General features: G+C 35.7%; 1 protein-coding gene across 6 annotated transcripts in view; it reads right to left on the bottom strand.

Annotated features, from left to right (window-relative positions):
- The window catches only part of KIF20B (kinesin family member 20B), a 75,457-nt gene extending 59,566 nt beyond the window's left edge, over positions 1 to 15,891 (bottom strand). For all 6 annotated transcript variants that reach the window (XR_011997497.1, XM_025990555.2, XM_025990549.2 and 3 more), the window contains exons 1-9: positions 15,706 to 15,891; positions 12,936 to 13,083; positions 6,356 to 6,442; positions 6,131 to 6,247; positions 5,370 to 5,508; positions 4,408 to 4,592; positions 2,757 to 2,793; positions 1,847 to 2,074; positions 827 to 938 (exon numbers count right to left, since the gene is read on the bottom strand). Coding sequence is in view for 5 of the 6 variants with exons in the window: in XM_025990555.2 (XP_025846340.2) it covers positions 827 to 938; positions 1,847 to 2,074; positions 2,757 to 2,793; positions 4,408 to 4,592; positions 5,370 to 5,508; positions 6,131 to 6,247; positions 6,356 to 6,442; positions 12,936 to 13,082 (1,052 nt within the window). In the remaining variant the exon portion in view is untranslated. The remainder of the gene's footprint in view (positions 1 to 826; positions 939 to 1,846; positions 2,075 to 2,756; positions 2,794 to 4,407; positions 4,593 to 5,369; positions 5,509 to 6,130; positions 6,248 to 6,355; positions 6,443 to 12,935; positions 13,084 to 15,705) is intronic.
- Positions 15,892 to 16,213: the final 322 nt, after the last annotated feature.

Here is a 16,213-nt window from a genome sequence, read left to right as displayed (position 1 = left end):
AAATGGTGTGTGTATGTGTGTGTATATATATAATATGTGTATATATGTGTGTGTATATATATATATACGTGTGTGTGTCTGTGTGTGTGTGTGTGTATATATATATATATATATATATATATATATATATATATATATATATAGCTAATTTTCTTTGAGTAGACACCTAAAGCAAAGCATACATTAGGCCCAAATACAGGCTTATCTGGATCCTATACCATCTGCATGCCATCCTGAGCATGGGGGATGGCTCTTTCCCCCCTTAAGAGACAACTTGTTTTAAACATCTCACAGCTGTTGGGCAGCCCAGGTGGCTCAGCGGTTTAGTGCCACCTTCAGCCTGGGGCATGATTCTGGAGACCCGGGATCGAGTCCCACATCAGGCTCCCTGCATGGAGCCTGTTTCTCCCTCTGCCTGTGTCTCTCATGAATAAATAAATAAAATCTTTAAAAAATAATAATAAACATCTCACTGATTAAACTTATTTCCTTTTGTCTCTCATGCCTCAATCCCTTCTTTCAAAAACATCATTCTTTAACCCCTTGAGATGCATATTGCAGGCAACTCTTACAATATTGAGCTTAGATATTCACATATAAAACAACTAAGAGATTCCGTGCAAATTAGTAAATTTTGTTAGAACAAGAAATAGTCCTAATAAGCTTATGTGTTTAGTGCTCTTCAGTTAAAAGAGTATTTTTTTATGCCTATGAATTCATTTAACATATCAGAGAACCTACTAATTTAATCTTAAATTAGTTGTATTTACAATAGCACAGAATACCCTGGGTACTTCAAGTTCACATGGCAGGATTTCCTCTTTACCTCCTACTAGAAGCATTGTTTAGCTTTGTGAAGGCAACACTCTGGTGCTTTATTCCTAGTTTTAAAAGTCTATATGCTTCTTTGGAATCAGACACTTGAATCCACTGTAGATCTTTAAAAAATAAAAGAGGACACATATCACTTTAGAAAAACAGCATTGTTGTACAATGTAATCTCTTTGGAGATTTGTAACCTCTTTTCCCAAAGACATAATGAAATATTTTAATAACACCCCTTAGCTGGAATCCACTCAGCTATTTCACATTCCACTAGAAAAATGATATACAAGAGAAGGACATTATAATTATTTTCCAATATTTAAGTTATAAAAACACAGATAAATGTTTTTCAACAGTAGGCTAAAGAGAAAATTAAAAATAAAAAAGATTACTTAGAATTAAACATCCAGGGAAAAAAAAAAAAAGACAAAGCATACTGTGAATTACACCTACAAAATTACCTAGATGTGAGACACTGCAGACTACAATTCCTAAGTGAATCATGAAGCCAAATTTAAAGTCATACCCGGCACTTTATAAAAGAGAAGTAGAATACAGAAAAACATCAAAGTGCATTCTTTGTACTAAGAGTAAGCATAATTATTCTGAGTTGTAAATATGTATACATAAATATACACACATGTGAGTACAGGTCATGATGTTAATACATGTATGTACTTCCTACTTTGAGCAGTGGTTTTAAAAAGTTGAAAAAAAAACCACTGTGGAAGAACAGAAACATTTCCATAGATCCATGGCAGCTATAAAGTAACAGAATAATGTGAACACCAACACACACAGCTCTTCCCAGAATCCCATCAATGATATTCAAGCAAAACAGTATTTACATTGACCCCTATACATTCAGGTTTAATTAACATATCAAAACACACTTCCAAAGCACAAACTTTTTTTATAATGTTGATGTTAATAATATAAAAGTTTTCAATCTCTAGTTTGATGTAACAAAGACTAGAAAGAAACTTCAGAGCAATAAGATAAAAAGCACTCATTACTATACCTTTTATAAAAGAATAGCCCTTTACATCTTGCGAAAGGCGTAGTATCTTTCTCTTTTGGAACTTAGATAATACGGGAACAAACAAGTCATAAACACATTCATTGTAAATCTCAAAGAAAGAAACCCACACAGAAAATTTTATATTATTATTCATATTCAAGCTAGCTTGTTCACAGTCTTTCATTGATTCTTCAGACTCTGGGATATTCAAAGAGTTTGTTAAACTTCCTACAAAAAATACAAAAGAATAATCACAAAATTAAGAAATTGACTAAAAATGAGATGAGACAGATCAAGACTTCTAGACTTGAAAAACTAATTATCCTTAATCTTTTTAATCAGCAATGTAAAACACTTTTTGGACCAAAGCAGATGTTTAAAAAAAAAAAATGTGTATTAACCAAAGCTTGGCTTCTTTTTATCTTTCTTTTCTTTTTTGAAAGAATGCCAATGGGTCAGCCCAGGTGGCTCAGCGGTTTGGCGCCACCTTCAGCCCAGGGCATGATCCGGAGACCCGCGTCAGGCTCCCTGCATGGAGCCTGCTTGTCCCTCTGCCTGTGTCTCTGCCTTTCTCTCTCTCTCTCTCTCATGAATAAATAAAATCTTACAAAGAAAAAAAAAAAGTTAAAAAAAGAAAGAATGCCAATGAACCAAACTGAAGTTACATGTAAAAGACAAAGAAAAAATATTATCTCTTGAATTCTAAATGAAAGTTACAAGTGAAAGGAATTCTCTGTGATATTAAATCCAAATAAAACTTTACAGTGTTATTTCATATTGTATGTACCATTTTCTAAGAATTACTGTGATTAAAAAAATTAAATCATTAGGAGTGATTCAAAAATTAAAAGCTACAAGTGTATTTCATATAATCAACATTTGAAAAGTAAGTGGAGAAAGGAAACCTTACCATAAAGACTTTCATAACTATCATTCTGCATCACAACCTAAAAGGAACAATACTTTTTTAAGTTAAAAACCATTTTTAGTTAAGATTAAATAGCCAGTATATCATATCTATCTGAAAAAGTCACTAACCAAACCACAACCTTTCATCTACTCAATTCAAAGACTTATTAATCCTTTCCCCTAGTTAAATAACACAGTCTCATAATAAGAAATCTGGGAAACTACAGAAAAGTATTAAAAAGAATATCATCACATCCCTGTCACTCACAATTATTATAATATTTCAATATGTTCCTTCCTATCATTTTCCCCACATTTATTACATTGAAAGCTTTTACTCGCTGTAATTAAAAATTATTTGTAAACAAATAATGGTGGTTATGTAACTGAATAGATGTGAAATGACTTAATTATTCTATCAAGAATATTTAGATTATTTACAAAGTTTTGTCAGTAAAAATAATACTAAAATAAAAATCTTCATTTATAATTTTTTTCTTCTGCATTCTAATTATTTCCTTAGGATGTATCCCTAAGTGTGAATTAGTGGATAAAAAAACATGAAAAAATGTTTAAAGTCCTACAGTACTGCCAAACTGCTTTCTAAAAACACATTTTACAATATATGAAAGCATGATTTCATTTTTTAAATATTCTAATAACTTCGTAGGTAATACAATGTTTTAACTGGATAACTTGTAAGACAAATTTTTTTCATTATTAATGACTTCAATTTCCTCTAAGGGGCACCTGGGTGGCTCAGCGGTTGAGTGTATGACTTCGGCTCAGGTCATGATCCCAGAGTCCTGGGATCAAGTCCCACATCAGGTTCCCTGCAGGGACCCTGCTTTTTCTTCTGCCTATGTCTCTGCCTCTGTCTCTCTCTCATGAATAAATAAATAAGATCTTTAAAAAAAAAATCCTCTAATTACCTACTAATCTCTATAATTTTCAAACTATTTTATTTCAGAAATCATAATCATGGACTCTGGGCTTTGAACTCCACTGAGCAAAAATCTTTTCTTACTTTGAAACCCTGATTTCTAAATCTTAAAAAAGAAAAACCCCACCAATATTTTGCAACTATCTATAAAAACTGTTAATAGTTTTAACAATCTTGAATAGGATAAATGTCTGAAAACAAAACATAAAATCCAAAAGAAACAGGAAGAATAGACAAATATACCTTTACAAAAAACATTTTGTGAAAAACTAATAGAGAAAAGAGACCAATACATAACCCAACAGATAAATGTTATAAGAAAGTTTCACTTTTTACTTCTCATATCCCTTGTTTATTAGATTTTGTGTGTACAAATTACTTTTACTTCTATAATTTTAAATTTTAGTTTTAATTTTTAAAATTTACTTTTTAAAAAAAATTTTGAATCATTACAGAACTATTTCTACAACAACCAAAAAAGATTTTAGAACCATTTACATTTGTATTGTTTAAACATTTCTGCTATTTGTACAATATAAGGCAAAAAGAGAAGTCTTCAAACAAATTTATATTTTTCTTTAAAAATAAAAAAGACAACCAACCATCACCAACACCACCAGGAAATATTCTAATATAGGCTGAAACAAAGTAAAGAGCTTATAAAAGATCATGATGTATATATTTTTCACATACTAGACTACTTCCATACCTCTTTAATTTGCCGAAGCAATGCACTTTTGCTAGCAACCTCTTCTTTCTCTTGGTATGGTGATAACCGTAAATATTCTCTAGATCTATGTGGTTTAAGGTTCATCTTTGTATACAGTCTTTCCTGAAGACTATCAAATAATACATTCAAAGTTCGCGGCAGAATACCAATATTTTCTTCTGTGCCTGTGAAAAGAACTTTTGTTTTATACTCTCTTAGAGTAGTAGGAAAGTGCAAATGTTCCTGGATTACCAATGCTCCTTTTATACCACCAACAGGCAAGAATGGACAACTAAGACAAAAGCAAGAGAAGCTGAAGGATTATTCAGTTTTCCATCACTTTGCTATTCATTGTATAATGGGTATTTTATCAACTATTATACTGATGCAAACCTGAAATTTTACATTGAGATCACGCCATAAGATTTGCCATTACCCATAATCACAACGTATAAAAGTAAACAAAATGCCAAAATGTTTCCCTGGGTATCCATACTTAATTCACTGCATCACATAAATCCTTTTCCTGAACTTTTATCATCTAATAATTCTCTATCATACTGGGAAAGTAATTTCACAAATGAATTAAATCAACCTGAATCAAAAGCCACTGGCAATACACATTCAATATGCTATTACTATCAGAGAGGGTGACAGAACATGAGAGACACCTAACTCTGGGAAACGAACAAGGGGTGGTGGAAAAGGAGGTGGGCGGGGGGTAGGGGTGACTGGGTGACAGGCACTGAGGGGGGGCACTTGACAGGATGAGCGCTGGGTGTTATGCTATATGTTGGCAAATTGAACTCCAATAAAAAGAAATTTAAAAGAAATATATATGCTATTACTATTAAAAATGGAGCAAATGTACGAGGTAATGGAAACATAATTACATGGAAGTATTATGAGAATGAGTAAACATTAGTGCTTTTTTCTTTTCTGGCAAAAATAATACATATTACCTTGAAATGTATACGTTTTTCCTGAATTGGTTAGCCCATAAGTAAAAATCAGCCGACTTTGTCCTTTCAAGAGGTCCTTCACTGGCTGCATAATGCAACCCTGGAAGAATTCCTTCTGTGTAGTTTCTGGGCCAAAAACCTAATAAGCATTTTTTAAAACAAGTCTTTTTAGAAAATTCAAGTAAATGTTTACAATCAGTTCTACCCTATAACTCATGTTTTAACAAAAATTATTTTTTTAGGTTTATTTATTTATTTAAGTATCTCTACAGCCAACCAACATGGGGCTCAAACTCATGACCCTGAGATCAAGAGTTGTATGTTCCCGCAACTAAGCCAGCCAGGCACCCCTCATGTTTCAAAAATTTAAAAGATTTCTTTTATAAGATAACACTTAAGATAGGTGCCATAGCCCCAACTCTCACAAATATACATAATAGTTTAACTACTGTCAAAAAGTTTTCAAGATAGAAATCCAACCTAGTAAATCAAGTTTTCATTGAAAATTTAAAAGAACATCTCTTAAAACAAAAAGGGTTTAAAAAACACTATACAGGAATTTATTCCCTTCCAATTACATATTTACAAACCTGAAATTTGGGTTCTACTCTTAAGAAAAAAAATACAAGTGCCTAACACCTAAGTTCCACAAGCACATGATATATATATATAGTTCATTATATATAATTATGTAGCTATTTAGCCTAAGCCAAATTTCTTCTACTTAAAAGAAAAATCTTCAGTTTCACATAAGCACTTACCTTGGAGAAAGTAAATTTCTGTGCCATCTGCCCAGAGCTTTTCTCACTTAACCGACCAAGGATGCTCTGAGGATCTTTCAGCAAAAGAGTCTGTGAGTCCAACATATACACACAGCCCTAGAACACATACATGCATACATACATAAAGTCCCACAATAAATATATAAAAACAATGGTATTTTGTCCATTTAATGAAAGTAAAATCCAGTTAAAGTCAACACAAACCTCAGACTCGTGTTCTTTTTCTGACTGTGTAAATGGTCTTATCCGAAGATAAACCTGGAGATAATCTTTGGATTCCAAACTATTTGCCTTAAAAAGAACAAAATAACTGTATTTTTAAAATGCAAAATATGGCTTTTCAGAAATCACCTTTCTTTAAAGTGGCTATTACATAACAAGCTGAGACTATACAGAACCTCTAAGCAAACAGTGATTCTTCTGTTTGTAACCGTTTTCTACGTCTAAAGAGAAGTAAATCTGCTTTAAAAAATATACCACAAAAGACTCAGTTTCCTCTACCTTTTATATTTATACTTGAAGTTTACAATATATCTCTTTTCCATAAGGTCCTAACCTTTAAACTAAACACAAGTAACAGGGCTCTAAGTCACTAAAACACAGTATTCTAGAATAAATAACATGCAACCAGAATAGTTTATTATCCCAAATGTTCAATTCTATCCAAAAAAAAAAAAAAATATATATATATATATATATATATTTTTTTTTTTTTTTTTTTGCTATACAGCATTCTCTTTATTCCTGACTTTGGGAAGAAATGAGTTTAGCTCATTTTTTAAAAGTGATTCTAAAGAAATGTGGTTTTTTTCCTAAGTAAAAAGGAAACAATTACTAAATACAACTTGCTAAAAAAACACACAAAAACTAGAAAATCTTAACATAGTTGAATATCTATTAAAGAAATTCAACTTATATTCAAATAAACAAAATAATTCCCAAAAAACCTCCCAGCCTTGGTAATTCATTAGCCTAACTTCTCTCAAACACTTTAGGATAAATCGTACAAATCACAGAGAGGCCTTCAGGAAAATAAAGGGAACACTTTTCAACTAATTTTGAGTATGAAATAAACTTCACATCACCATCTGACAAAGATATCCCCAGAAAAAATTCCAGAATAATATCCCTAATTAAGACACATGCAAAAATTCCCTAAAAAAGTATTAACCAATATATAAAATAGAATAACATATCCTGACCAAAAATGTTTTACCTCAGAAATGCAAGGTCAGTTTAGCATTCAAAAATCAATTTGGGGGCAGCCTGGGTGGCTCAGCAGTTTAGCACCACCTTCAGCCCAGGGCGTGATCCTGGGGACCTGGGATCAAGTGCCACATTGGACTCCCTGCATGGAGCCTGCTTCTCCCTCTGCCTGTGTCTCTGACTCTTTCTCTCTGTCTCTCATGAATAAATAAATAAGTAATCTTTTAAAAAATCAATTTGGGTAAATAACTGTATTTTAAAAAAATAAAGAAATGTTTATCCCTACCAGATGTAAAAAAAGGGGGGGGGGGGCATTTGAATGATTAAATGAAATTGACATAAGTATTCAACATCCATTCATAATAATTCACAGCAAAGTAGAATAGACAGGAATTTCTTTCAGACAAAGGGCATTTATAAAAATCTACAGCTAATATCATCCTTAATGATGAAAGACTGAATCTAAGATGAATAGCAAGACAAGGATTTCTGCTCTCACTGTTGTTTTTTTTTTAATTTATTTATTCATGAGAGACACAGAGAGAGAGGCAGAGACAGAGGCAGAAGAGAAGCAGGATCCCCGCGGGGAGCCCGATGACAGACTCTATCCCAGGACCTGAGATCAGGACCTGAGCCGAAGGCAGATGCTCAACCACTGAAACACACCCAGGTGCCCTGCTCTCACCATTTTTACTCAACTCTGTACTAGAGGTTCTAGTGAATGTAATCAGGAAAAATGAGAGAGAGAGAGAGAGAGAGAGAGAGAGAGAGAGAGAGAAGAGAAGAGAAGAGAAGAGAAGAGAAGAGAAGAGAAGAGAAGAGAAGAGAAAAGAAGAGAAAAGAAGAGAAAAGAAGAGAAAAGAAGAGAAAAGAAGAGAAAAGAAGAGAAAAGGAAAGGGCATCCAGATTGGGAAAAAAATAAAATTCTCTTCATTCACAGACATTAACATTTATATATTAAAAATCAACCAGAATCTATAAAAACTTTACTAGAACTATTAAATGAGTTTAGCAATATAACAAAATACATGATCAAAATGCAAAATCAATTATTCTTTTATATATTGGGAAGAAAGTCAGAAACAGATTTTAAAAACCAATACTATTTGGAATAGCATCAAAAATCATGAAATACCTAAGGGATAAATCTGACAAAAGATGTGAAAGACCCATGCTCTGGAAACTGCAAAACAGTGTTCAAAGAAATTAAAGGAGACTAAAAGAAATTGAGATACACCTTGTTCACTGTTTGGTAAACTCAATATTGTTGTCAATTCTTCCAAAACTGAACTACGGATTCAATGCAACTGCAATCAAAATCCCAAGAGGTATATGTTGTGGCAACTGACAATCTCATTTAAAAATTCACATAGTGGGCAGCCCGGGTGGCTCAGCGGTTTGGCACTGCCTCCAGCCCAGGGCGTGATCCTGGAGACCTTGGGATCAAGTCCCACATAGGACTCCCTGCAGGGAGCCTGCTTCTCCCTCTGTCTGTGTCTCTGCCTCTCTCCGTGTCTCTCATGAATAAATAAAATCTTTAAAAAAATAATAATAAAAATAAAACAAATAAAAATTCACATAGCATTCACTGATGACCTCTACCTCTGAAACTAATAATACACTATATGTTAATTTACTGAATTTAAATTTTTTAAAAATCTAAATAAATAAAATCTTTAAAACAGAAACAAAATTATAAATAAATAAATAAATAAATAAACAAAAAAACAAACATGGAAATGATACTGAGGTCCAAGCAACCGCAATACATACAGAAAAAACCTTAATGATAAAAGCTATATTTTCACACCCAGCTTGTTTTCTTTTTTCTAAAATGACAGAATGTCCAGCCCATTTATGGAAACCTGGTAACCACAGAAGTATATTTCTTATTGGCCTCTTCTGTCCATACCAGCTCCTAAACTGTCAAAATAATTCTGCTGAGAGATTTTCAATGAAAGGGGAAGAAAAGGAATGGGTTTTAATTTCAGGAAAATTAAACAAATATAACACTCTTTTCAGCATATCTTGCAAACCTACTCACTACAAATAAAGTATACACATTTTAAAGTTTCAAAAAAAATTTTTTTAAGATTTTTTTTTTTTATTTACTTATTCATGAGAGACACAGAGAGAAACGGAGAGGCAGAAGCACAGGAGGCTCCATGCACGGAGCCCGATGTGGGACTCAATCCTGGGTCTCCAGGATCATGCCCTGGGGCTGACAGCAGCACTAAACTGCTGAGCCACCCAGGCTGCCCTCAAAAAAATTTTTTAATTAAAATTCACATAGTGGGGCACCTGGGTGGCTCAGTTGGTTAAGCATCCAACTCTTGATTTCAGCTCAGGTCCTGATCTCAGCTCAGGTCCTGATCTCAGGGTCCTGAGTTCAAGCCCTGCCTGGAATGGAGCCTACTTAAAAAAAAAAAAAATTCCAATAGAAATGCAAAGTATCTGGAATAGTCAAACAGCTATGAAAAAGAAATTTGGTGGGCTAACATAACACTACCTGATTTCAACACTACAGTGATCAAAACGGTGGAGTACTGGCAGAAAGACAGACAAATCAATGAGACAGAATACTCAGAAATAAACTCCCACACAGGACATCTGATTTATGATAAATATACAAAGGAAATGCAGTACAGATAGCACAGCTTTTTCTACAAATCATGCTAGAACAACTGGATACTTATACGTAAAAAAATAAGAATTTGGATACACACCTCACATTGTATATAAAAATTAATTCAAAATGGATCATATCCTAAATATAAAATAAATCCATAAAACTTCTAAAAGAACACACAGAAGAAAATCTTTGTGACCTTGAGTTAGGCAAAGATTTCTTAAATATGAAACCAAAAGGAGAATCCATAAAAGAAAAATGATAAAGTTAAAACTTTTGTTCTTCAAAAAACACTATTATGGGATAACAGGCATGCCACAGACTAGGAAAAAATATTTACAAAGTACGTATCTGATAAACAGATGCAGCTGAAAATATAAAGAACACTTAAATAATAATATAAAAACAACCAAATATTTTTAAATACTCAAAGATTTAAATTGACACTTTACCAAAAATACACTAGTGACAAATAATTACATGAAAACATATTTAACATCTTTAATTAATAAGTAAATGCAAATATCAATATGATGCCAACACATCTATTAGAACGACTAAGAATAAAGACTGCCCAGAAAAGCCAATATAAAATTGGAGAAAAACAAAGCTGGAGGACTGACTCTATCCAACTTCAAGACATACTATAAAGCTACAGTAATTAAGAGAGCATGGAATTTGCAAAAGAACAGAAACAATGAAACAGAATATAGAGCCCAGAAATAGATTCACATAAATACAGTCTACTCATCTTTAACAAAGAAGCAAAGTAGGAGGATCCCTGAGTGGCTCAGTGGTTTAGCGCCTGCCTTCGCCCTAGGGCATGATCCTGGAGTTCCAGGATTGAGTCCCAAGTGTCTCTCCCTCTCTTTCTCTCTGTCTCTCATGAATAAATAAATAAAATCTTAAAAAGAAAAAGCAAAGCCAATACAATGGAGCAAAAACAAGTCTTTTCAACAAATGGTGCTGCAACAACTGAATATCCACATGTAAAATAATCAACCTAGAAAAATTAATCTTTGACCCCTTGCAAAAATTAACTTAAAATGGATACAACTCTAAATCTAAAACACAAACTACTAAAATCCTAGAAAATCCAAATGACCTTGGGTTTGACAATGACTTTTTAGATTCAACATCAAAGGCATTCCTAGCTGGTAAGCAATACAAAATCAGGCCACTGCTTATGGATCCTCGTGTTAAGTGAAAGAAGGCAGACATAAAAGACTACATAATGCATGGTTCCATGTATATACCAAGAGGTACTTCTCCTTTGCTCCCTTCTTTACTTTCTTGATTTTTATTTTTTTTTTTAAGATTTATTTATTTGGGCAGCCTGGGTGGCTCAGCGGTTTAGCACCACCTTCAGCCCAGGGCATGATCCTGGAGACCTGGGATCAAGTCCCAGGTCAGGCTCCCTGCATAGAGGCTAATTCTCCCTCTGCCTGTGTCTCTGCCTCTCTCTCTCTCTCTGTGTGTGTCTCTCATGAATAAATAAAATCTTAAAAAAAAAAAAAAGATTTATTTATTTATTTGAGGGGGCATGCATAAAGAGGAGGAGAGAGAGAATCCCAAGCAGACTCCCACTGAGTGCAGAGCCTCCATGTAGGGCTTGATCCTATGACCCTGAGATCATGACCTGAGCTGAAATCAAGAGTTGGATGCTCAACTGACTGAGACACCCAGGCAACCCTCTTTCTTGATTTATGATTAATGAGCTCACGTTAAAAAAAAAACCCTCACATATGATAGATATTAATTATTCTTTTTATTTATGTTCTCTTTCCCCTTCCATTATTCTTTATAAAATGGGTTAGTCCATCTCCCTAAGGCATCAAAATTAACATAAAAATGTAACGAACAGAATATAAATGGACTGAAAAATAAATATATAAGAAATAGAGCCTAGAGGCACCTGGGTGGCTCAGTCAATTAAGTGGCTGATTCTTGATTTCCGCCCAGATCATGATCTCAGGCTCCAGGTCCAGCTTGGGAGTCTGCTTATAGTTCCCTCTTCTTCTTCCTCTGCCCCTCCCCCTGCTCAAGCTCTCTCTCTCTCTCTCCATCTCTTAAATAAAAAATTAATAAATAAGGGACACATGGGTGGCTCAGCGGTTGAGCATTTGCCTTTGGCTCAGGTTGTGATCCCAGAGTCCCAAGATCAAGTCCCACATCAGGCTTCCTGCATGAAACCTGCTTCTCCCTCTTCCTATGTCTCTGCCTCTCTCTCTGTGTCCCTCATGAATAAATAAAATCTAAATAAATAAATAAATAAAGTCTAGAAAGACACACAACAAACAGTAGAAGTAGGTAGGGTGTAGAAGGAAGAACTTTTACTTTTTAAACACAATTCAGTTATTTTAACCGAGGCCTGAAATTCCTAGGGGCATAGTGGAATATTTTACATTTCTGAGGAAATCACAGCAGTATTTAACATATGCTGAACACCATGAACTATTAGCTCAAAGTTCAACATTAGATCACACTACTTCTTTTACTGTCTTATCGTGGTGAAGTTTTTTCAGTGCTGTGATAAAAAAAAAAAAAAAAAAAACCACAAGTACTATCCCAAAACAAAGAGGAATAGTTACAAGGTTGGCAATATCTAACCTGATTCCAAAGCTTGAAAAGCTATGAAGTATCCTAAAGGTATTATCATTACAGTAAATAACTGTAGTAATTAAAGAATAATTTTTTTATATTTACATTAATTGTTGTCAAATGGCTCTTGGTTAAGGTATAGATAGTTACATATTAAGTTGTTTGGATCTACTACTTGGAAGAACTGTTACCTATTTAGGGTGCCATGAAAAAAATTACTGACATAGAAGGTTGCCTCAAACCCACAAAGTCTGGAAAGCTCTGATCATACATGTCTGCAAGTATGTGTGGGCCACACACATTTTCACTAAATCATGATAATCAACATAATATTTTTCTAGTACTTACCTCAGTGCTTGAAGCAACTAAGGAAAATTCACGAGAGAGATTAAGCTTAATGCCATCAAAATTTATTTCTGAAGGTCTTGCAATTGGGTCAGCACTAAACACGTAAGATGGTCTAAGCACTCCATCTTGATTTAAATTAGATTCCATTCTGCAAGAATGACAGAATTTTAGATAACTTTAATAAATTAGCATATAAGCCACCCATAGTCTAAGAAATCTGAGTCCAGATCACTACTAATCCCCATACAGCCAGATTTCCAGAGAAGGAAAACATTACATTGCTTCATCTATGAAGCATGGAAAAGATGCTGACCCATGGAAAAGACAATAATCAAATTATTTAGATTCTGAAACAAAAAATATCGGACACACCTTCCCATGACTATTCACATAATCCAAACAGGTAGATCCATCCAAAGAGATTTCGTAAGTAAAGGCAGTCTATTAATGAAGACAGTATAAAACATTCAATCTCTGCCTGAAATACTCTCAAAAATCAAATGAGAGTAAATTATAATCTTGTGTTATTCTGGTTATTCAATGTCTTCTGAGAATGTTACTTCCAAATTTTGTAATGTTTTAGCATTTAGGAATTAAACTCCATTATCTCGACAATTGAACTTTTTCAACTGAATTCTTCCAAATAATGCAAGCGAAACAGTGTATGTAAACACATTCAAAACAGTACCGAACACACTGTAAGTCTTAAAAATTAAAGTGAATATGGAATACTGCATCAAAATGTTACAACTAAGTTAAAAATCAAGTTACTAATAAAGGTATACTTAGGGTAACATTAACTAAAAAAAAAATAACATTCTAATACTTATTGACAATCCACTAAGTGTCTATGCCAGGGAGAAAGAGAGCTCCCTGCTGTTCTTTGACAATATTAAGAAATATCCAAAATGGTGACTACCAAACTACAGTTCCTGGCTCAGAAAGGTAGTAATGGGCATCCATATGTGTTATATAAAAAAGCCAAAGATGGCTCCTGTATATTGGCCCTCCCTATGTCGTTTACTTCTTCACTGAAGACCAGAAACATTCATTCAAAAGCCTATTAGGTGCCAGACTCAAATTTTTACACATCATTTTGCTTTTACTATAGCCCAAATAAACTTTTGGTTTGCACATCCCATGAAACTGCACACAACTTGTACTAATCACAAACTCAGGACTATAAAGACCAAGCCACTGATGTCAGTTTTCTGACCCCAGGATCCCCCGTTGTGCAGCTGTGCAAAATCACTTAAGACCATAACCCGCAAACTTAATTCTTCCTCCCCGCTCCTCTCCCAACTCCCTAGTTCCCTTGCCTTTTTCCCCTTCTAGATGGTGGGTCCTCACTCTAGCTTCTGGAAGGTCCCATGCTGTGGGGGATTTCCCCTGCATGCAATCCTATCAAAGTGCTACTCCAATAAAGCTCCTTGTGTGATAGGGCCACACTCTGGTGATATCTCTTCTCTTTGATCAGCCCTAAAGCCCACAAACTCAATACAACAAGGTTGTTTTTGTTTTTCTGTTTTTCCTAAATCTCAAAAAGACAAAGGAAATTATTTACCTTCAACAAAGTCCAGCAAACTGCAGGTATCAACCAACTATACACTTAAACAAAGTTAAGTGTCTTGGTTGCTTTTGTATTTACTGTATTAATCAATGACATAATAAAAATGGGATAATTATTTCAATGCTGCTTGATAGAATATTTCAAACATGTCATGTATAGGTGAAAATTAAGAAAAGGGTATCTGTTAGAGTAAAAGTAACCACTCATCTAGAACATGGGGGAAAGTTTGCCCCCAAAAGAGTTTGCAAAAACATTTAAGCACTGGCTTGACATTACATTAACTCAGATTTTATGGAAATGCCCAGGAAATCAGAAGATAAATTTCCCTCTTTTCTTTCAATTAATTTTTGGTCTCAAAAGAAGCCTATCACCTAACTGATGTGTCCTTTATATGATTTTACAACTTGGAAGTCTTGGGTCTTGGACTTATGATAAAAGATATATACTGTTACCTCTGCTTCTGAGTAAACATGCTACCTTGTTTTAAAAACAAAAACAAACCTGAAACTTTAAGCAAGAATTGCTTAAGGCATGAACTTGTGCCAACTAATCCCTCAGCAAGAATGTTAGAGTTTGTCGGGCAAGAATCACCGAAGCTTCAGGAAGTGGAACGAGTTGGGGGCAACATTCTAAACATGGGGATGAGAGCAGTCATTAAATTCGCCACATACACACCCGTCCACTTGGCACTGCAAAGCCCAAAGGGCAAGCCCCAGGCAGCGGCAGCAGCCTGGGAATAAACGCACGGACCGCCACAACGGCGCTCCCCGCAAAATGAGGTCTTATCACCTGCCAAGCAAACTAGCCACCTCGGGGATTCAGAATTAAATAAGCTTGTTAAGGGAGGTCTAGGCCTCAACAGCAGCAGCAAAGCAATAATGAAACAATGACTGCAAACACTTGGTGTCTACTACATACTGGCACGGTTTCTGCAACTCTACGTATTATTTTATCTTTAGAAGAGCCTTTACTACCCCTTTAACAGACGACCCAAGAGATTAAATATGTTGCTTTGTCTCATTCACCTAACATGCGGTGGAGACAAGATTTAAGCCCAGACCCAAGCAGGATGGCTCGGTATGGCTCAATCCTACGATGCGCACGCGGCGCCCACGGTGCCCCAGAAGCGCCCATAGCTCTACAACCCAGGTCCTGAGAGTAATCTCAGGGGCACCGCGATCCCCATGGGAAGGTACTCACATGTCAGCGCCGTCTCCCAGCCTCAGGCGGCGTATGTGCACAGTCACCCACCTCCTTCCTCGCACGCTCAACTGGGCGGACCCCTTCACCTGCAAAGTTGCCTGGCCTGCCTGCCCTGCGCGTAGCGCCGCGATGTTTTCGTTTTCAAATTCAAACAATGGCGGCGAAGCCACCGCACGGAACGCTGGGAGTGGGCGGGACTTCCGGAACGGCGCCCCGGAGCGCAGAAGCTCGCGCAGTGGGCTTCCCGCCCGCTCCCGGAAGAAGCTTTCAAATCTGGGGCGGATCTCCGAACCGCGGCAATGAACGGGCGGAGAGGCTGGTGGCGGCCGGTGTGAGTAGGGGCCGAGCTCCCGCGGAGTCAGGTGTGCAGTGCGGAGTGGGGCGCTGCCTGGCGGCTGCGGCGGGTGCACCTCGGTCGGCACGGACGCCAATCTCAGCACCGTCCCGGGGACGAGACGTAGCAAAAGCCTGGAAGTGAGGCCGCTGCCGCTGCCGCTGCACTTAG

Source organism: Vulpes vulpes, chromosome 15 (genome assembly GCF_048418805.1).
Source record: "Vulpes vulpes isolate BD-2025 chromosome 15, VulVul3, whole genome shotgun sequence".
Taxonomy (NCBI): Eukaryota; Metazoa; Chordata; class Mammalia; order Carnivora; family Canidae; genus Vulpes; species Vulpes vulpes.
This window is presented reverse-complemented; position numbering and strand designations above follow the sequence as displayed.